Source organism: Chaetodon auriga, chromosome 1 (genome assembly GCF_051107435.1).
Source record: "Chaetodon auriga isolate fChaAug3 chromosome 1, fChaAug3.hap1, whole genome shotgun sequence".
NCBI classification, from domain to species: Eukaryota; Metazoa; Chordata; class Actinopteri; order Chaetodontiformes; family Chaetodontidae; genus Chaetodon; species Chaetodon auriga.
Genome location: NC_135074.1, coordinates 15667007 through 15690053, shown reverse-complemented (window position 1 = coordinate 15690053; position 23047 = coordinate 15667007). Strand labels below are relative to the sequence as shown.

Below are 23047 nucleotides of genomic sequence, written 5' to 3'. Positions count from 1 at the left end.
CACAGTTTTACCAGTACCACCAGCGTTGCTCTTTCATCACCATTTTCACAAAAGCTGGTTTTGAGGTTGAAAAGGAGAACTGCGCCCTTTCAAAATGTCTTCCTTTCTTCTGGAGGAGAACACAGCCTTTTAGTGAAATGCTCTATGTGTGTTCTCCTCGTACATCTTTGAGGAACTGTACTCCCCAAAACAGAGCAAGGCTTTCCTTAAAGAATGGAGCCGTACAATCATGTTCTCTGTGGCAATATACTCATTTGCCAGGTTTATTGGCTTTATTATTAGGTATACCCAGCTAAAATTAATGTGGTCTAATACAGTAAATCCTCCATGAAGGTTATACTGTTTAGTTTTTACTGAAACTTTAGAAAGATGCTGATTCAACTGTACGGTCATCTTGGATCCTGCAGGTTGTGGTGTTGTTGAATTGTATTGCATTATACAGAGAGGGTGTTTCTATTATTTATATCAATGAAGGCAGGCCAAATAACAGAACACCTCTCTGTATAATGCAATACAATCCAACAACACCACAAAATAACATCCTACAAAATGACCATACAGTTGAATCAACACCTCTCTAAAATATTAACATTACAACCTTCATGATGGGGGGTTTATTGCAGAACTGTTGTATTAGACTGCATTAGTTTTAGTTCGGTGTGTTTAATAAATATATAAAGTGTACTCACAATGCACAGAAATGGAGATTTTCACTAACTCGGAATCTAAATAATTCTTCATAATGATACTGAATGTGTATCTGGTGCTGGAAAAAAAAATCAGAAATGTAGCAGGTAACTATGTTTGTTTGTACGGGAAGTGCAGTTCTCTTTTCCCCTGCTGCCTCCACTCCTTAAAACAAGCCAAAAAACACACACAAAGAACAAGACAGAGCGGATGCCACTGCCAGTACTGCAGGATTCTGCTATAATGGCAGAAAATAACTGAACGTACTGCAGTTATAACAGCTGTTATTTACAGGATTGATATATTTCTGATTATGAAAAATTCATGCAACATGAACTCCTGGGAAGGGTAAATGTTGAAAAACATTTGGCGAAAAAAAAAGTACTTTTTGTCATTGTAGCAGTCAGTGGTCTGGATGTTGGCTTGTAAGCTTTATACCTTTTTCATGTCCAAACTTGATTTGTAGTCAAAATTACAAAGACTTGGGTTTTTTTAATGGATATTAAAAAGGCTATCACATCTAAATTACAGGTATTATACTTGATTGTAGGTAGAAAAGAAAATCTCTAGTGAATATCACTCATCTGTGACCCCCTATTTGGCCTTGACTGAGAGTTTCACTCATCTGTGACCCGTCCTTATAGGTCTTGACTCACACTTTGAAAAAAAAGTACTGTGACACAGGAAAAGTGTCTTTTGCCAAGACAGCGGAGTCTAAGTCACAAAAATCTTATAAATAGTGACTGGAACCATGTTACAAGCCACAACCAGAATTTGATCATAATAACCTGCCTCTTTGCTTTGGGTGGCACTGATGTGTTAAAGATTTAAGGTGTGAGACTGAACCAGAGGAGAAAAGTCAGACAGCGAAAGCCAGAGAGAATCTGAAAGCATGACTGAGAGTCAGAGAGAGCGTAGCTTAAATGACGGTTAGCGAGCAGTTTCTGTTTCGAAGATTTTCACACAGATTTTCTAAGCTCTGCTTATCATTGGAGAGAGACACACAGAGGATAAAACGGGTGCACAGAGAAATGAAAATGCTACAGAGATCTTTCGTATCACACAATCTCTTTCCTGAATCATCAACTTAAGTGTTTAATTGCAGGCATGTTATGTCACCTGTCTGAGTGGGACGCCCCCCCAGGATCAGTACTTCAGTGACATCAGTGGTGAACCTGCTTCAAACCTGAATGGTGGGCCGTGAATGAAACACACTGAGTGTTCAAACACTGGTTCTTTTGACAGATGTGGACTATGAAAGTGAGTGCTTCAGAGGTTGTGAACACAAGCATGAACCAGTTCCACCACTATAGACAAGTCTAATAACCTCCCAGAGACAAAGCTAATGTTGCATTTGGGTCAAGTATTTCATGACATCACCTTTGTCCAATAAATTGTAAATACCTCTGAAAGGCTGGGGAAAGTACAGGAACACCTGAGTTTAATATAAAAGTTCTGAAATTCCTTACCAGGTTAATGATATCCACCTCCATAAGTTCAAATTGCACACTGTGCCCTTTGGTCAACAAGATATTCAATCATTCATTCATTCATCTTCTTTACCCGTGCATCCCATTTCGGGGTTGCGGGGGGCTGGAGCCTATCCCAGCTAGCTAGCAATGGGCGAGAGGCGGGGTACACCCTGAACCGGTCGCCAGCCGATCGCAGGGCAACATACACAGACACACAGACAGACAACTCACACACTCACACTTACGGACAATTTAGAAACCAATTAACCTAACGAGCATGTTTTTGGTCTGTGGGAGGAAGCCGGAGTGCCCGGAGAGAACCCACGCATGCACGGGAAGAACATGCAAACTTCACACAGAAGTTTGCATGTTCGAACCAGCAACCTTCTTGCTGTGAGGCACGCGCACTACCTGCTGCGCCACCGTGCCGCCCCTCAACAAGATATTATTAAAGAATAAATATGGAATTTAAGCCTGGCGTGCATTGCTCACACACTGCAGTGGCCTAACCCTAACATACAGGGATAGATGACCACCAGAACATTAATACCAGGAAAACACTATATGGTCACATGATGTCTCGAGAAGTATTAACTTGAACATTTCCATCAAACGTCTCTCAAACACATTAAGAGAATCCTTTCAAATGCATTACTAATGTGCATTTTTACCACAAATGCATTGTAATGCAAAGGATAATCCCCTCGTCATATTAAAATACACATATTAAACTCTTGAAATATAGATGATAATAGTGGTTGACAACCTTTTCCTTATGTTTTTGGTAGTTATCAGTGTCAAAAATAAATCAGTTGGTTCCAGTCAATTTTGTGAAACACATATAAATTTCCTTTTGCACAAGAAGTGTTCTTGTAAAGCTAAACTGTGAAGCAGTTGCATATGTTCCCACTCCACCAACAAAAAAAGGGAAAAAGTAGAGATCAAGGCTTTCTTCTTAAGTCTGAATGGAGTAATAATTGCAAGGAGACATCCTTTCAACACTGGACACTGTGTGGAAAAGAACACCAATGGATGGCTCCATCTTGAATGAGAGCACAACAGGTACGTGTTAGACGATTGTAGGTTGTATATACGGCCAATTTTCACTTTGTAAATGTTATTTTATTCGTGTCGTCCCTCTCTCTCTGCCCCCTTTCCTGTTGTACCTTCAGTTGTTGCTATCATAAAGGTTAAAAAAAAGCCCCCCCAAAAAAATTAAAAAAAAGTTACACATTTTGGGAGTCCCTGGAAATTGATCACTCAGTTGTTTCAGTATGAGGTATTTTGGGCTTAGTCAGTGGTGCAGAACTTAAGACAGACTTTTCCAAGAACGGATTTTGTACAGAGGAAAAGCACAAAGGTTCCATGTCAGATTAGCTGCCTGAGTCCTCAGATAAGTCTGAGGTGTGAATGCCGATGTACACAGCTTTGGCAGGGACCGGTCATTGTGCACGCCAAACTCTGAGTATGGACCAACACGTTTAGCTGCTCAAATAGACACGTCCTGTAGCCAACAAAACAACACTGTGGATGTGCTAAATATTTCCCAGGTGTGCCTGTAAGCATTTATCTCACCTTCTGCGCTTAGTGACTGTGCTGAGAGTCCAGTTAGCCCAAAGAGACTGCAGATAGCACATAAAGGGTCCTAAGTTCAAACCACTTAGATGTCATATTGACTTTACTACATGGTGGGAAGTTGATTACACACTCACCACAACACTCACTGCAAGCATGTGTGTGTGTGTGTGAGAGAGAGAGAGAGAGAGAGAGAGAGAGAGAGAGAGAGAGAGAGAGAGAGAGTGCATTTCTTGGCTTTGACAACACACTCTGATGATGGTGGTATCACCCTTGAACACTCCTCTGCTACCACACCATGGGAGCATGCACACACACAAACACACACACACAGCAGGATAGTTGACATTGCCGCTTAGATCGATGTAGCTGACTACTGCTGGCGTCAGTAACAACAGCGTTATATGACACACTCCCACAGTGAAGAGCTTCCTATGGCGTTCCAGTCAATATGGGTTAATGGTGTAACGGACTGCTTCTCCCTTTCCTCTCTGTCTTCCACTCCTGCTCTTTCACTCTCTTTATCTCTCCAGCATACACACACACACACACACACACACACACACACACATAAATGCAAAAAAATATGTAGCAGCACCTGACTATCCCAGTCAACAAATCCACCAGTAGTCCTTCCTTCCTTTAATGATTTGTTGTGTTTGCTCTAAGAAGCTTCCCTGCTGAATCCATTGGCTTTGACTAAACTCGCCAACCTATTATTCTCAATGAAGGGCACACAGATACTGATAGGAGCAGGGGATAACAGGTCGATAGTGGGCTAAAATAGGCTATGCAATGGTAACGGAGAAATGCAGTAAATGTCAGTCATAATCATAATCATTGATATCCTGCTGCAAAAACACACTTTGCAGACAGGTAGGAAATGACATTTTCTATGTTTTATGTATTGTTTGTCTCAGTGAGTTGCAGAATCGTTTTCACTTAAGATATGAAAGGATATTGCACAGTTATATTTTTACCAAATCAAGTCTGCATACACAAAACACCTGAAATAAGAGCCTTTGTGTGTGTGTGTGTGTGTGTGTGTGTGTGTGTGTGTGTGTGTGTGTGTTTTCCTATGTGTTTTCATTTACATGTATGCATGCATGTGTGCTCTACTTTAAGACATCCTATTATATACATCAAAGCCATTTCCATAAACATAATATGTTTACACCAAGCCCATTAATTTCAGTCATCTCAACCGTTTCCACTTCAAACAGCTAATATCTTATATGTATATATAGCCTGTTTCATCAGTATACATGCAACGCATTTCCTCAATGAGCTAATCAAAAGGAAATCCAAATGAATTTATTTTCCTTTGGAATGACTGAGACTTGTTTACCTCTTAGTTTCACCCAGATAAATGGAGTCTGTGTTGCCCTTGCCAAATCAACAAGCTCAATAATTCTCTGACCTAATGAAAGCAGTTATTGTGAATCTATAAATGCTTAACAAAGAACACAGGCCTTTTCCTACATCAGCAGCTACAGTGTGCGTTCAGAGGAAACGTATGCTCGTAAAATTGGAGCTGATCGTTACTGTTTATTAAACTGCTCACATGGATTCAACAGTGGAATGATGAGCGTGATGTGTGATAACAAGTTTAGGAAACAACGAGGGGAAAAATGTCTTATGCAAGTCGACGCTGCTTGAATTTGTCCTGATAACTGAACCCCTTGAAGCTCTGTGTTGATTTTTCTTCATTGAGCAGGTTGGCCAACTGGATTTAACTTTGGAACCCTGTCGTTCAAACAGGCAAATTATAAAAGCCAAGACTTAAGTACAAAGTGCATCATGTGATGAAAAACGGATTTAGAGATGGGATGGAGCACACAGCTAGACATTACTTCAGGTTGTCATTTAAGACACAATAATTCAAAACATTAGAGGACAATCCACACAGAAAGTCCCTTGTCCATCTCATTGAACAGATGCTCCTCATCTAATGTAACAATCCACACAGAAGCCTCAGTAACACGCAGGGGGAGAGCCCATGAGCTTTTTTATGCTCAGTGTCTGAGATTAAGGCTTTCCCCACAGGGGGTCCTTTCAATCACAAAGGATCTCCAGCTCTCTACTGCAAATTGTTATTAAAGGTATCTGTAATGACTGATCAAGCCCTCCAGTTTGTCTTTCAGCTTTCTGAAAAATTTTGATTCTGCATACCCTTCACTATTACTATTTCAAAACTATTTTTGTCAGGTAAATTTCTGATGTCGCACAGCATGGTGAAGACAGTTTGACCTGTCAGCGTCCTGTCAGCTCCTCAGGAGCGGCTGCTGACAGGACAGCTGCTTCTGAGGACAGCAACGGACAAACATTCACTGGAGTCTGTGGACTGAGCAGATGGATGCTTACAAGGCATTCGTTGCTTTGGAATTTCCAGTAAGAGGCCTCAGTGCGGGAATAATATGTAAATTTAACCAACCAGCCAGCTAACCAGCCCACCAGCCAAGTAACTAAATACCTAACAAACCTATTAACAAAACTAAATGATTTATTCAGTGAGTGAATTTGTTATTAAAAGTACTACATAATGAATAAATACAACTATACAGTAATTACTTTAGTAGTGGCTAAATTGACCTTGTATCTATGATTAGCAATGTAGCTGTTCATCGTGATTTTATCAAAAACTTGAATTTAAAAATCACTCCTCCAAATACTATTTTTAGTCTGCCAACATCCCATAGTTTATATCCATATTATGTCACAACTCCCATCTACAGTTGTGCAATTTTCTGCAATGGCTATTTGCAGCCCTCTGAGATTCAGCAAGGCGAAACTCTGTGAAATAAAAGCACCACTAAGAAAACTATCTGGCTAGCGGCATCGGAAAAAACTCCAGATGAATAAATCTTTCTTATGTGTAACATCATGTCTAAGGACCCAAAATCCCCGAGCAGGAGGCTGCGATCTTTTTGCATCTCGTCCAATGGTTGGTGGCTACAGGGCTCTCGCCACAGTCTGTGCAAAGCCTTGCATCAAGTCAGCAAGATTTGGAAGCTCCTAGAAGTGTTCCTAATGGATTCTACACCAGTCTACACAGCAGAGAGGGGGAGAGAGGGAGCGGGGGAGAGACAGAGGGGGAGAGAGGGAGAGAGAGAGAGACACGGTGGAAATGCCAACACCAAAGGGGATGAACTTCCTGCAATTTTACAGATACACACACATTCAGGCACAGGCACTCATACATTACATGTTGTAATGCAGTGTAAAAGTGATACCCCATAATAACCCATACATGATGACATGGTGAGCATTGCCCTAACAACAAGAAATGAGAAAAACAAAAATACCCGTGACTTGCAACACATGCACTGGAACACACACACACACACACACCCACACACACACACACACACACACACACACACACACACACACACACACACACACACACACACAGGCCTGCCTCGATCTTCCCTCTTCTACATTATCACCTTCTTATCTTTATTCTCCCTCTACTGCTTTTCCTCAGTGGTTTCTATGTAATCTCCAACAGTCATGTATGCATGTGTGCACATATTTTGTCTTTTGTGTATGTGTGCACCTGTGTGTATGTGTGTGTGTGTGTCTGTGTTGTGCGTGTGCACTTGTGTTTAATGTGCAGAGTCCCTTTAAAGGGTTTCCAAGTCGTGTTTTTCACAGAAGTCCCTCAACTGGAGAGGAAACTCTGCAGCTAGCCTAGGGACTGAAAAACGCACACTTGGCCTCTTTCTCTCAAAGTAAGTGTGTGTGTGTGTGTGTGTGTGTGTGTGTGTGTGTGTGTGTGTGTGTGTGTGTGTGTGTGGGTGGGTGTGCTTGGAGAGAGTGGGTGTGAGAGGTTGAGACTTTGAAGATGATGTTTCAACTTTGTCTTAGCGTTAAAGGTGGTGCTGGGAGTCAATAATCTCACTTTCTCTCACTCTCTCTCTCTCTAACACAGACACACATGCAAACACACTGTTCAGCTGTTGCAGTGTATATTGTACAGAATCATCAACAGTTTATAATGAATAGGCTTTGTTAATTAGAGCAGTTCTGTTATATTTTCTGTCAAGATGTTAAATGAGAATTGTTAAAACATCTTTTCTCCTGAAAATAATTAGTTTTATGGTCATTTGTCGACTTAAGCAGCAGTTACCCATTAAAAATACATTAGTTAATGAAATGAGATGCACCAGTTCTTCATTTGGTACATATTTAATCTTCATCATCATGTAGTATTTATATTGTATTATATATCCAGAATAGTTTTCAACTATGAGATGTGTCATTAAGGTTGAACCTGTGAACCCAGTTAACATATACTCTATATTTTATACCATGACAGCCATAAGCCCCACAGCTGCACTGACACAAGTTTCCCAACTAGCCATATTAATTCATTAACGTGAGGTAAATCTGAGAAAAGCCAGCAAGGAGACCACCACTCAGAGCTGTTTCATGCCATTTTTTTTTTTTTTTTTATGTTCAGGACAGTCGTATCCACCGGGCTCCTTCTTTTTACAGGTAGCAGCACTTAACGAATGCTCAAGGGAAGTGCTGCTAGTGCTCCTTGTTGCTAAGCGACAATGGCAAACTCATTTGAGGCAAAGGCAATCTTTCACTAAAAGTTTTAATATTTATAACTTTTAGCATTTGGCGCCGTGACTGCTAAACACATGCTAAGCTCCCAGCTCCAGCAGGGCTGTTCACCAGGGCATCTTTTCCATCTGACAACCTCCACCATCATGGTGAGAGGGTCCGAGTGGACGCACGACTCCGGGCTCCATCTATACTGTCTCCAACAAATCCACAGCTATGGCTGCAGGTCTGACTCCTGACAATGCAGCTGTAAAAGCTCACTGACTGATTCCTGAACACAGACGCAACAGATTTGAAGACAAAAAGGACAACAAGAGGTCCTCCATCCGATGCATCTGAATACAAAACACAATCAAAACACCATCTCTCTCTTAGAAGATGAGTGGAGCACTTCAGATTCTTTCTTTTTAAGATGGTGATGGTGACGATACATCAGATGTTTGTCCTCTTGAATAATGTCGTGGTGGTGGAGACAACAAAGTAGAAATATAGACTGATACAAAACTCCTTCTCTGTGTATTTACCCCTTCCTCATCTTCCTCGCCAGCTGTGTCTACACCTCTCTCTCTCTATCTATCTATCTGTCTGTCTGTCTCTCTCTCTGCTTCAGGGGAAATTAATTGATCATTATCTTGTCTCACTGAGCTGGTTTGCAAACTTGCATTTTTATCAGCAAGGCTTTGCTTTCCACCACTTACAGCTTCATTTGACTCCCCTCCCTCTCTCTTTCTGTCTCTCCACACATCCCTCTCTCAGGCAACTGGGGTCTTATCAGTTAGCTATGTGTTCAGACTTATAGTTCAATTTGGTTTCCTTTAATAAAAGGATAGAACAGAGAAAGATTTGTTAACAGACCTGGCTATGTGAACAGAAAGAAGCTGACAGACAGATAGGGGGGACGGGTTGTTAAGGCCAATAAAAGAGACGGGGCCAAATAGATTCTTTGTTAGTGCGAATTACTTTAAATGAACAGGAGCAGAGAAATAGTAGGGGGGGAGGATGACAAGGAGGAAGAGAAAAAAGGTGTGGAGAGAAACAGAAAAGGTAACCATGGGGGGAGAACATGTAGAGATTTTCTAATGATTTTGAAATCATATTTTCTTCATTGCAAAACTGCTACATGTCTAAATCAGCTCACGTAGAGCTCGGTGAAGTGCTTTTATTACATCATCTGGAAATTAGTTTGCAGCATGAAGTCACAGCATTGACGGAGACAACAGCTGAAATACAAGGACCCAAACGTTAACAATAGTGACAGAAAAACATCAACAGTAAGCTACAGTAGGAAGCGCTTTTCAGGGGACGGTTTTAAACGCTGTAACAGAAGCAGACAACGTGTCTTCAGGGAAAAGTCCTTATCAAAAACAGCAATAAAAACACTAAAAGAGCTGAGATGTTTGTTCAGTTTGAAACAGGGAGAACAAAACTATGAACAACAGATTTCTTTGAAGATGACAGACACTGAGGGAACGTGTCACTTCAGTGATTAGTTGACAACAACATTGCTCGACTGAATGGAAATGTCCACCTCTGGGACCAGTGGAGAGAGCCCACGTGGACTCAGTCATGCACCCTGATGTGTTCACCATTATCTTGTCAAGTCTGTGAGGGCGCTGAAAGTAAACGTTTGCCTGTCGAACTCTGAGGATTATATCAAGCATTCAAAATTTGAATAGTGGATCTGCGTTGGATTCAGTCTGACTAATTGAAGTCACAGAGGTACATCTCATAGTGCTTAAAATCTTTTTTGCACTCCCTAAAATCTCTCAGAAATGGTCTGGCAATTTGAGATGTGCAACTGATTAATATCTGATCTCTATTACACATGCAATTACCTTTTCAATACACAATGACTTTGTCTTACAGGTGTCAAGGATATGGTGTGTCATTTGAGTGACACAATCCTTTGAACAATGCAACTAAATTGACTTTGTAGCAGGACCATAGTGCCACAGTGTCACAGTGTATCTTGCCTCTCATACTGTGGGACTACATCTATATTGAATTAAATCAGTGGTATACATCTATTTTTATTCACCGTTTCATCTTTCTTTCTTTCACCTTCTATTTGCCAGTATTGTCACCAATGTTCACTCTCTTATATTTGTTTTAGCTTTCAATAAACTGCAGTAACACAGGCGTAAAGATAAAGCAGACAGCTAACCAGTTTGCTGGAGCTTGCACATATCAGGACTGATCACATAACTGATGACAGATCTTACATACGCAACAAACCAAAGCATTTAATAAATAATGCCTTGTTTTGATATGTGAATGCTATTTTCCCTTTACACACACGCCGTCATTCAGCCCAACAAACACATACGTTGTCATTTAATACAGAAGCACACAGTCGAGGACATCAATGCAAAACAAAGCAACATAGACAAAAAATACATTAGCAGAAAGACCTGTCAGTTATACACACGCGTGCGCACACACACACACACACACACACACACACAGATACAATCACTCCTGAGGCAACAAATACACTTAAGGGTCCCCACAGAACAATGGAAACGAAAAAAACATAGAGACAAAGTACTTCCTGGAAAAAGGTTTAATGGCTGTCAGGTTTGCTTTCAACATAACAAACACACAATTGTCACACATCCAGCGATGTACACACGCAGCAATATACAGTATACACAGACAGAGTAAGATAAAGGTGAAACAAACAAGCACACAAGCATCCACGCTTACACACAAACACACACACAGACACACACACACACACACACACACACACACACACAGGGGAGTAAGTGTGTGTATCTGGTCTCTTGAGTTTGTCTTTGATATTTAGAGTTCATGATTCATAGATGAACTCTTATGCAAGCCTAATGGAACATTCTGTGTGTGTGTGTGTGTGTGTGTATCTTCAAAAGGTCAGGCTAAGCATTTGTGTCACATCTCAACAGGCACGCAGACATGAAAAAGTCTTGTATACCACGTTCATGCACATGTAAGACACACAGCGAAACAACAAGCAGCCAGGAAGCGAACACAACAAGCAGTGACGTGACCGTGGAGCTCTCAACGTAGAAATAAGCATCTCGAACAACAGCTCTGGGCTGCAAGTCAAGTCACCCACACACAGCTATTAACATGAACAGTTCATTACTTAAATCAGAGCAGGGCTCAGCCATTCAGTTTCACCCCGAGTCCAGAAAAACTGTCTGCATGTGTATCACTGCTCGTTCATTTTGATCAAAAGAAGAACAAATGCACACAAACACACACACACACACACACACACACACACACAGACACACAGTCCTTAAAAAACTAACTTCTTTGTCACTTCTGACCCCAAACAATCACCATCTGATCCACATGAGAGTGAAGAATGATGATTTAAAAAGTTAGGCGATGATACGATGCCTAGCCTGAATTATGTACCTTCTAATCAACCATGTCATCATCCTGTCGATTGGTTACTTTCTCATAAATTAAATATTATTTCTGAATGCAGTGCTTGTTGTGAAGACTTTATATGCTATGGTTTATGTCTATTATGTAGTTTATGTAAAGTTGACTATTATTCGCAAAACATTTTCCAAAACATTCCAGTCACAAACTTTGTCATCAGTATTGACTCACAATTTGTCAGTGTATCGTGGCCAGCATTCAGACATCACCATGCACACTCACACTGTCTTACCTTCGTATACAGCTTTGAAGCCCTGTGCACTGACGGCAAAGTCTGTGGTAAACCACAAGGCCAATATAGATCCACTGCTGACTATAGGCGAAGGCAGCATGAATCCTGACAACCTGAGAAACAGAAAGAAATGTTCTAAAAAAAAATACATCTCTGAAACACAGCAAGACAGTTTACTGTTGACGTCTGAAAGCAAACAATACGGCAACATCAAACCTGAGAGCTTGAAACACGGAAAAATAAATGTGACAAAAAATACAATTAGTGTGTTCAGTGTTGATCCTGCTGATGTTGTGGTTAAGACCCCCAGCCCTGAAGCCATGAAGACCCCTGCAGGAGGGCAAATCCCTCAAAGATCTTCTTGTTTGTGTTTTCCTGGCTCCTCAGGTTTCCTGCTGTCTACTTCACTGAATAAAAAGGAGAGTGAAGGGAGGGATTTTTCCCCTCTCTAAAAATGAGTTGGATGAATGTGATACATCATTGAGCTACAGTGCACAAGATCCACACTTCATGATAAGAAAATAAAAACATACAGAATGACAGGAAAAGCCAGGTGTTGTTTGACTGATACAGTGAGGTGAGCTCTTAATTACACGAGGCTGTGCTGAAACAGCCCCTCGAGACTGAAATGTGAGGTGACGGTTAAACGATTAGGGGAGGATTCGGAAGGAACAAATCACACAGAACGGAAAGAGCTGGCAATGAAAGAGGTGAACAGTGTATTGACTTGTCTAAATAATGCAGATGAAAACCGTTTATATAATGAAGAAACATTTATACAACAGAGAAACTAATATCAAATAATCAAATCATTTTGAAGGTGAGCTCAATAACTAAACTTCTGCACTTTTGACAGGGATGCAATCCACAAAGATGCATCTGTAGCTCCACAAAGTCTAACTAGCATAAATACAGTGGAGCTAAAGTTGTGTGCAGCACAAAGTGCAGCCAAAAAGAGGACAGCGTCCAGTTTGATGAACTCAGGACTGCATTTTTGCCATTTACCGATGATACAGTTCTAGTCAGACTATGAACTGCGGTACTTAACAGCTGGTTTTGCAGCCAAGGGTTAATGGTTAAGATGAAGATAATCACCTCCATGACTGTTCCCGCCCCAGATGATGCACTTCAGGTATTTTGGAGTCTTGACAGTAAAGCTCTCAATTTACCAGTTATGTCCCAATCCTTACTGGAGTTCCTGTTGAGCTCTGAGTTCAGTCAGAGGATGAGCTGAATAAAAACACACAGACACACTCCTATCCACATGGTTGGTGCATTCATCGCCAGCTAGCAAAAGTTTTTACAAAATAAAAATATGTGCTTGTGGAATTGAAACTGAATTGCCAACTTTTCAAGTAGGTATATAAACAACTATAAAGTGGTAATGTCCTGTTTCCGTGCATGTTAGACTCGTTATAGCTGTAGTACAGCTTAGCCCTGTCACCTTTTATTTGCTATTTTCGAGAGTAGTAGTTCTAGGTAAAAAGTGTCACTTCTGATGATCTTTTACAGGTGATGGGGCTCTGCTAGCTTCATTAAATCATGACCCCCAGTGCACACTGGGCCGGTTTGCAGCTGAGGGTGAATGGTTGGTACTGTATGAGGATTAGCTTCGCCAAATCTGAGGCCACAGTGCTCTGCTTGATATGGTGGATTGCCCCCTCTGGGTTGGGAGCAAGCTGAGACCCCGAAAGAAGGTAAAGTTCTCACGCTCCCAGCAGATCTACAGTGCAACGTAATCCTCACTCTAAAGCTGTTGGTGGTGAGAGTGAGAATGCACCTGCAATGGGCCAAAATACTTTCATTGGATGTCTGAGCTCTCTCAGGTATGTGAAGAGGAGCTCAGCTATGAGCAGAACCAGTGCTTCTCAGTATTGAAAAGAGCCAGTTGAGGTGATCTGGGAATCTGACTGGAATGGCCGTGGATGCCTACCCCATGTCCAACTGGGAGAAGACCTCGGGGCAGACCAAAAAGACCCTGGAGGGGTATATATTCAATCTGGCCTAGGAAAACACAGATATCCACCACGAAGAGCTGCAGAACGTGGTTGAGGAAAGGGATAACTTGTTTTTCCTACCTGACAAGCAGCAGCAACAATACGAACGGGCAGATATTGTTTTGATTTATTATATGCATAATTGTATATGTAAATTTCATTATGCCTCTGTTCAAGCGGAGCAGGAATTTAATGAGCATTTACTGACACAATTTTACTTTTGTCCATGAAAGCAAGCAAACTGAAGTGCTGAGTAGCCCTTGATATATTCAAATCAAGAGAACAAAGATTGGACAAGTTTGGACACAATCAGTTTTCCTTAGTTCACTATGTACAAACAATGAAAGGGGCTGTGGCCAAAGGGAAAATAAAGGGTGCAAAGGAGAGACATTAAAAAGGATTCAAGTGCGAAGGAAATCAAAGCAGTCTTGACAATGAGTCTGGTTTCTGTATTACTGGCACTCATTTTGCACAATTCACTTTTCATCATTTGAAAAGTCAGCCAGGGTCAACAGAGAGGTGGAGTGGGGAGACACAAAGGAGAGAATGAAAGTGAGGAAGTGGAAAAGAGGCAGACAAAAAAAAAGGTTTGGAGAAAGGGAAAGAAAGGTGGATGGACCAAAAAGAGAGTAAAAGAGTAAGTCATTTAATGACAGAGGACAGTGAAAACAGACAACGGTGAAAAATGAATTATTTTAATTCTCTGGCCTCAAAGCAAGGACACAAAGGACAGGCAAGAACAGATGAAAGGAGAGCATGAAAAGTGACAAACAGAAAGAGGGATGGAGGGAAGAGAGGAGACAGAGGAAATGGAGAAAGGACAGAACGGAGAGGGGCGTGAGGTGTGTGGTGAGATGAGACAAGAGGAGGAAAGAGAAGCGAAAAGGAGGAGAAAGGTTCTGCTTCTTATTACGTGTAAATGAGATTCTTACTTTGCTTTGCCACAGTTGTGTCTGGCACCTCAAATGTATTTTTTTGCTCAGGTCTATGCACTGAGCCAGTCATCAAACTTATTATTTGGGTTTTTAGATGTTTTTGAAACTAAGCTTTCAGGTCCCCGTGGCTAGACCAATCAAATGCCGTGCGCTGGTTATACGATTGAAGTGCGAGTCACGCTAATAGTTTCACAGTGAGCCAACTTAAGAAACCTGCAGTGAAATCTATGGTTGTTATTATTCATTACTCTACATAAAACTTTTAGATTTTCCTTCTGATTTTGCTTGTTTATAAATCCTAATCTTATTTGGCATAGTTCTACTACTATTCAATCACTGTACCTGTTAATTAGATAGCTTAGATACAAGTTTAAAGTACTGTCAAAACGGTGTACATTTGTGAGTTAGCAATTCATTTCATTCAGTACCTTTTTCTAGTTGAAGTGATTTCAGTTGTTGTTCTGTATAATTGCAAATCATTTTAGCTAATTATACACTCAGCTGCCGGTTTATTAGGTACACCTTGCTAAAACTAATGCAGCAAGGTGTTTCTGTTCTACCATCAAAACAAAATCAAATAGAAACACCTGTGACTATAATAACACCTCTCTGAAACAATTTCGACAAAGTCTGAAAGTTTTCACCTAAATGATGGTCGGGGTTGTTGCTGCACTGTTTTATTACACTGCAACCGAGTGCACGTTGTGTTCATGGATGTCATAGCACCACAAAGTCTCTGTTTATCTCTAAAGTCCTATTGGTTATCACATGACGAAGGCCAAAAGGTATGAAGTGACAGTTGTTGACTGCCATAATTTGATTCTGTGGATTGCATGTGACTGGCACTTTTTTTCATTGGTAGTGTGACCGTTGTCTGGTTTTTCAGGCTGTGTGCTGCATTTTCACAGCACCTTCTATTTTTCTCAAACAGTAAGAGAATTGCCTGGTCACAGGCTGTAATAAATCACCTTGGTGGCCCACAGGGGACAGCTGTTGCATTCTCACATGAATATTTCACCAGCAGACAAATAAAATGTGCATAAAGTGAAAATTGGTATAACTAATTATTAGGAGCACACTTTGCTGCTTCATTTTTAATTTCATGGGCATAAGAATGCCCAAAGGCATTTTTGCTTTGGGCCAAGGTTAATTTTTGACACTGGTCAGAGAGTTAGAGAGGGGATGGCTGGGATTCTGATTGATCAAAGAGGTAGTGAGCTACCCTGGCTGCTACTGAAATCTGCAGAGGTAAAACGGTTTGTGAGGGACTTTCAACAAGCTCTGGTATTGACCTGAGATAAATATGATGAATCTTTAGCTTAAATAATCGTACTTATAAATGATATATATATAGTGGAAAACCATGTCAGAGTACAATATTCCATATATAGGCATATTTAAAGTTAGAAATCATCCAAATGTATACCTGAAGCTAAATGGATAGTATAAAACTCATACACAAATGCTATCACTTTCAATTTTTCTGTATGTCTCTGGGAATAAAATGGTGCTGTGATTTGTGTCTCAAATGGAGGATTGACCGAGAGATAGATGAGAATTTATTCACACGTGCGCATGGGCACACACACACACACACACACACACACACACACACACACACACACACACACACACACGCACACACACACAGACTGTCAGTCAGTGAGTCAGTCAGTCAGTTAGTCAGTCAGGTAATGAGCAGTAATCGTCTAGCTGTCACTGTGCTGATGGGCCAACATGATTCTATATCCCTGTCTATTTCTCCGTCTGTCTGTCTGTCTGTCTGTCTGTCTGTCTGTCTCTCCTCCTCACTTCCCTGCTCTCTTTCCATCTCGCTCTCCCTCCCAATCACACTGATCCTGCGGCTGTTTGACATTTATGCAAAAATAAGCGAGCCGATTTAAGACTATGTGACCGTTTATCCAGTCGGTCAACTGTCCAACCAGTCAATCAGCTTATGTAATCAGACAGCCACTCAGAGGTTCCAGCCAGCCGGTCTTTACAGTCAACCGACCAACCAGCCAGCTTGCCTGTGTGCCTTTCTGTTGCTCCGTCCATCTGTCTGACTGCCCATCTGTATCTGCCTGTTTAACAGTCTATCTCTTGCTCGGCCTGCCAGTCTATCGCACTGCTGGCATGTCTGATGTTGACAGACTCTTATAATGCTGGGATTACTGTTTAGATTGGATGGCCGTACAGTAGGAAGGCATACCACAGTGCTGGAAAATGGCATCAGTGTATTGTCATTTCCATCACTTTAGTGTAAACAAGGTTGTTACTCTAAATAATGCATTTGATGCAGTTTGGCAGCATTTCAGATTTGTACCAAATGAAAAGGGAGAACCATCAAAATGTATGACCTGTATGACTCTCTATGGTATGATAACAAACATGTGTTTATTGTTTATATGCCACCACAGGTCTGCATAGGGTGTTATATTTTGAAGATTTACCGGCTTTCTATGCCTTTCCTGCCTGACTTCCTGTCTGTCTCGATTTGCTCTTAGCAGCTTGACACAGCTTCTGTCAAAAATAGTCTATGCATGCATTTTCAGCAGAGTAGAGCAAAGCCGCTTCTGATGTGCTTCCGTAGCGCACTTTGGCACACCTGGTGGAATCACAAGCATGGTCTGGAATGAATGTGATCAGCTCTGGAGGAATCTGCGGTTGACAATGCAGCCGCCCTCCTGTGGCACGATACTGTAAACTCATTCAACAGTAATATTCTCCCCTCCGTCCAACCACTGTATGTATGTATGTATGTATCAATGTCAATAGCAGGTGCCATTTTGTACTGTTTGCTGGCTGATTAAAATAGGGCCCAGATTCCAGATACAGCCTTATTATTGGGATTCACAGATGAAATTGTGAAGGAAAGTTGAATCTGTCTATTTGTCTATTCATTGTCAAATATAGTGTCAGTTTGCTTCACAACTCTGCTCATCTACTAATTTCAACAGAAGATATTTAAAGCAATCAAATTTGCTGTTGTCTTTCTTATCTGCAAATGTATACATCTATTCCAAAGCCTGATGACTTTTAGCATGTCCTTGCCTTCCATGTCTTCTGGTAAATTTGGCTTACAAGTGGTCCACCAAGCAGAAAATTTCAATAACTCAGCTCTTAAGAGTCAGTTTAGACAGCTTTCTGCAGCTCACTGTATTTCAGTCTGTCAACTCGTGTGGAATAGTTGATATATGAATGTAGAATATGTACAGCATTGATGTTTGAGGTGTAGGCTCTGACCTCATCGCTCCCAACAGGGAGGGAGTGGGAAACGACGATACTAATTTCCCCTCTGGCGAAAGATAGACTCTGAGCCTACAGTTGGATGCTGGGGTGCAAGTGGGGCTTTTGAAATACTACATGAACATCAGTAGTGGCGGTGACAGCAGTAGCAGCTAGTGACAGCATACAGTAGCTTTCAGGTGAGTGATGTGGCAGCAGGCATGAAGCAAAAGCGTGAGCGGAGCACCGGCGGCTTACGCACATGCCATGATTAAAAAGGTGCGATTGATATATGTTGCAGTGAGAGGCGTATGCCATGTGTGTGAAGCGGTGGACTTGAGTCGGCTGCCTGAACTAGCTCGCAGGCTTCTTTTTAGGTGGATGAAGAGGAAATAGCAGATGAACCAGTTTCACAAACATAAATGCATGCTTGGTAAGTTTCTTCATACTCTCCAGACTGCACACAAGAATAAAAGACCCCGCCATCAAATTTGCAATCACAGAGCCAGAAAGCATCCAGGTTGCCTGTGCAATCGAACCTGCTAAGACACAATCCATGAAAAATGCAACATTAAAGGGCCTGCAGAGGCTGCTGGTCTTCATGTCGGTGGTCTCATTTGTTTATGTTAAGTATACGACTGTCTCTAAATTTAAGTGGTATTGACCTATTGATGTTGATCTCTCCTCTCTTCGCTTTAAGGATTTATGTTGATATAGACCAGTGCTGACTGAATGTATTTTGAAACACTTGTTCTGTGGGTCTCATGCACTGTTTTCTAGCGATGGCTGTGACAACCTGTATCAATCACACCAAACAAGGCCAAATTAAGAGTGATGCTGGCAGTCTGGGGATTTTAACACCTCACAGGTAAAAAGACTGCCTATGAACAGGCAGTTGTCAGTTGATATCCACTGGCCAAAAGGGGAAATCCTGACAGGGGAAGTAAAGAACAGACTTATTCACTGACAATTATAATGTGCTTGACCTCCGACTGATCTGATATAGGCGGAACAACAGCTGGTTGTGATGACACTATCATATAGGTGTGCAATGACTTGGAAAGAAATAGACCAGACATCCACTGTCCATGTCAGCGTAAGACTTTCCAGTGACTCATTATATCCCAGGCTCCCAAAACCTAAAAATGACATTCTTTCATGGTTTGCTGTTTTCCTACAGGTGTGAGCAGTCAACCTTCCACTAAAGGTGTTACTGCAAAAAATATGAAGGAAAGCACTTTCAAACGCAATTCTGATGGTTTAAAGCTAGTTATGAGTCTCGCTAGATTTATTTGCAAAATTAATTCGAATTTCCCCAGAAAAACAGTCAGACATACTAAACCACCTGGGTTTCCCAGGTATTTGACTACTGTACCCAAAAAAATAATCAAATTCAGTTACTCTGCCTGCTGAAAGACCTTCACTGCACTGGGCTACCGTTGCAAAACGTGAATTTCACATAACACGGGCCCAGTAAAACCCATGACCATGAAAACCTTACGTCCATGACAAGTATAAATAAACCATTAAAAAATTATACAACATTGCCTTCAACTTACTTCTTCCCAGAAAAGCTGACTTTTTGAGAGATAACAACCATTTATATCTTTGGTTCTTCATATATCTACTGGCTCTGACATCTAGAAAAACAATCTGTCTCACACAAACCAGAGACATGCCCAATGTGGGCTCATAAAACAAATATTACAATTCTCCATCTTTCAGAGCATTGAGCTTCTTCCAACACCAGATACACCTCATACTTTTACAGTAGATGTATGTTTCTGGCTGAAACTATTTGTTTCAACCTGTCATTGTGGGAGTGTAATCCATTTTTTCAGTCTGGTCTGGTGGAACACTAGTCTATCAGTGACACAACACAGCTCAGAGTAAATGGATAGACAAGAAGCTCTTGTTGTGGAGAAGACAGAGACGAAGAGAGAAAGAAAAGATGGTGAGCGGATGATGGAAGAATTCTTGAAAAGAAGTGAATGTGCTGAAAACAACGCACCTAATTTTTTCAGTCGGAAGATTTTTGTGAACATTTAAAAGAGAAATGGCAGAAAACAGGATAAGGACATGGACAGTGTTATGTAAAGTAGATTTGTTTTAAATCATAGACCTAGTTGGCAGTGGTTCCTGTACAAACTGTAGACAATATGTTGGGAAAAATTGTGTGGTATAATCTGTAAACACTGGTGGTATAAATCTCTGGTTTCACAGGGCTCTGAATTTTTTTTGGAATTTGTGAAGCTGGATAGAGATACACTAAACATTCAGAGGTTCTTTTCTCTCTATGTGCTGCTGAAGTACAAAAAAGAAGAGAATGGCCTTAGGCAAGATGGGCATTTTTCCTTTTTTGGTTTCCCTCTGTGTTAACACTTAATACATATTATAACAGTGATTTGAAATCCTTGTAACTATAACTTAAAGCCATAGGCCTACTGGATGATTTTTTTATTTTTATTTTTTATTTTTTGTATGGGGTCAAAACTAAATCCAAAGAAGGTGGTGTTTTGGAGATATGAGATTTAAATCCAATACGAAAACAAAATAATGTGGTAAATGTCTCATTTTCCAACCACTTGTTAAGTGCAACGCTTTAAGAAGATGTTAAGTTGTATTTATGGTTAATTAGTTCTCTAGCTAATTGTAGACCCCTGGCTATGAAACAATTTGACTGTCTACCCAGGGCTAGCGTCTGTAGCCTTAAGCTAACTTTTTTAAACAACACTTTTAAAGACTCGATTCAAAAGTATTATTGAGATGTTTAATGTGGTTTCTTTCATCTGCTTTGAGGAGGAGAGGAGAGGAGGGGAGAGGAGACAGAGTTCCAGACTAATTTTTTTCACCAGAGTCCAGGAACATCCCCAGAAAACTATTTTAACCATCCTGAAGTGAATGTGAAACCGTCACAAAGTCAAAACGTTTCTTTACTTTGTTATTATCGTCTACAGTTAGTCACATAGTTTCTGTAAAGCTCTGTGTAAACTGTATGCACTTTTTGCTATCAAAGTACAAGCACCCGCAGTGTACTTCAGTCCAGTTATTTTCATCGTCAGACTCAAAGTACTTTTATCACCAAACTGTACTCAGCTGAAGTACTTCAGTACATCTATTTACTTTAAATTATTATGTTGTCACATTAAACTGTAGCTCACAATTTAATGCTTTGTGGTCCTCTGAACAGAAAGTCTCAGTTTCGCTGTGTGTATAGCTGTTAGCTGTGTTAGCTTTATTTACTTCATTAGCTGATAGCTCCGTTAGCACAATTAATTCTGTTAGCTTTTAGCTCAATTAGCCAAACACACTACAGGACTCTGGTGCAGCTAACAGCTAACAGCTAACTCTAGCTCTCCTGACGATTTCAACACAGGTATGTTGTTGACAACATAGTATTATCAGGGAAAAATGGGGTGTTTCCTCCATCAAGAGGGAGCTTACTGTGTCCTTTCGAATTTTAATGCATCAGAGATGCAGGACACCTACCTAATGTCACCCCAAACAAAATGAAAATCATAGAATGAACTGCAAAAACATGTCATAGTAACTACAATAAAAGCATGAGAAGACGCGCTCCTTTGTAGTTAGCACTTGGTACACTTACTTATACATACATATATACATATATACAAAAATCCCAGGACAACAGAACACTGTTACTCTCGAGCCCTGAGAGAGGAGCAGAAGTAGGAAGAAGAAGTAGGATTTTAAGAGAGATTTGTTTTCACAGGTTTGAGCACATTTCATGCAGACAAAAAGAGAGACAGACAGACAACAAGATCTAATTCTAAAGAGGAATTACAGTCCTTTTGCCTCTGGGAGTTCATGTTACCCACTGAGATACATAAACCTATCCACACACACACACACACACACACACACACACACACACACACACACACACACACACAAACAGGAAAAACACAGGAAGCGAGTACACAGGATCACACAGATCTACATGGCTGTACAGCTGCAGTGTTGTGAGGAGTTGAGTGCCTTGCTCAAGGGCACTCTGACAGTGGGTGGCATTTGATTTGTGCGATAAGAGGGTAAGAACCCCGCTGAGTCTCTGGTGTCCCCAAGCAACAACCTGCTGTGCAATCACCTTATATTTACACCGGGAACCCCACCCACCCCCACAGAGTCTGTCAAGCTGCCTGTCTATCAGAGCAGGATTGTCTACGGAGGTCTGTGTGTGTGTGTGTGTGTGTGTGTGTGTGTGTGTGTGTACACACATTTGCGTATTTTTCCACATGAAATCACTAAATTAACAGAGAAAATGTACTGTTTTTTAGTGCTGATCTGACTGCTTCGAAGCTCTTGCTGTTACCATGGTAATCAACGTCCAAGTCAAATGCTACAGGGTTGTTTGTTGTTTTGTTTTATTTTTGTTTTGATTTCAAGAGAAAGGACACATTGCATTGGATGCACTGAAAATGAGGCAAAAGACTGATGAAAAGCAAGAAATGAAGCTCCTCTATGGCGTTTAATCTGTTTCAAAAGACGCACACATGAAAAACAGGCACCTGCACGTGACACGAGCGTGCAGAACAGAGTCTGTGAGTGGAAAAGCATCCTCGCAGGGGAGTGTTTCTGCTCCGTGTGCACAAATCCAGGGGCTCCACCCTCCTTATGCGCTTGCTCAACACTCATCTAGATGACTTTGGAGAAGTTGGAGGCAGGGATGGAACAGACAGTAGCTGATGTCTCTCCTCCTGTCCTCGTCTCTCATTTGACTCATAGTTACAATATTAGCAAAGTACATCCGTAACCACTGACCGCAACTTTGAGGAAAGTAATGACAGCTTGTGCGCTCACCCCACCTCACCACCACCCCAAAGCTTCGAACTTGATGGCTAATTCTCCCTGAAGTGGACAGCCTTGTTATTTTTACGCTTATTGACATAT

At 41.1% G+C, this 23047-nt stretch overlaps 1 protein-coding gene across 2 annotated transcripts in view; it reads right to left on the bottom strand.

Moving 5' to 3' along the window:
• The window catches only part of LOC143318293 (CUB and sushi domain-containing protein 1), a 375208-nt gene that overhangs the window by 234658 nt on the left and 117503 nt on the right, over positions 1 to 23047 (bottom strand). For both annotated transcript variants that reach the window (XM_076726460.1, XM_076726469.1), the window contains exon 3: positions 11977 to 12089. In XM_076726460.1, the coding sequence (XP_076582575.1) occupies positions 11977 to 12089 (113 nt within the window). The remainder of the gene's footprint in view (positions 1 to 11976; positions 12090 to 23047) is intronic.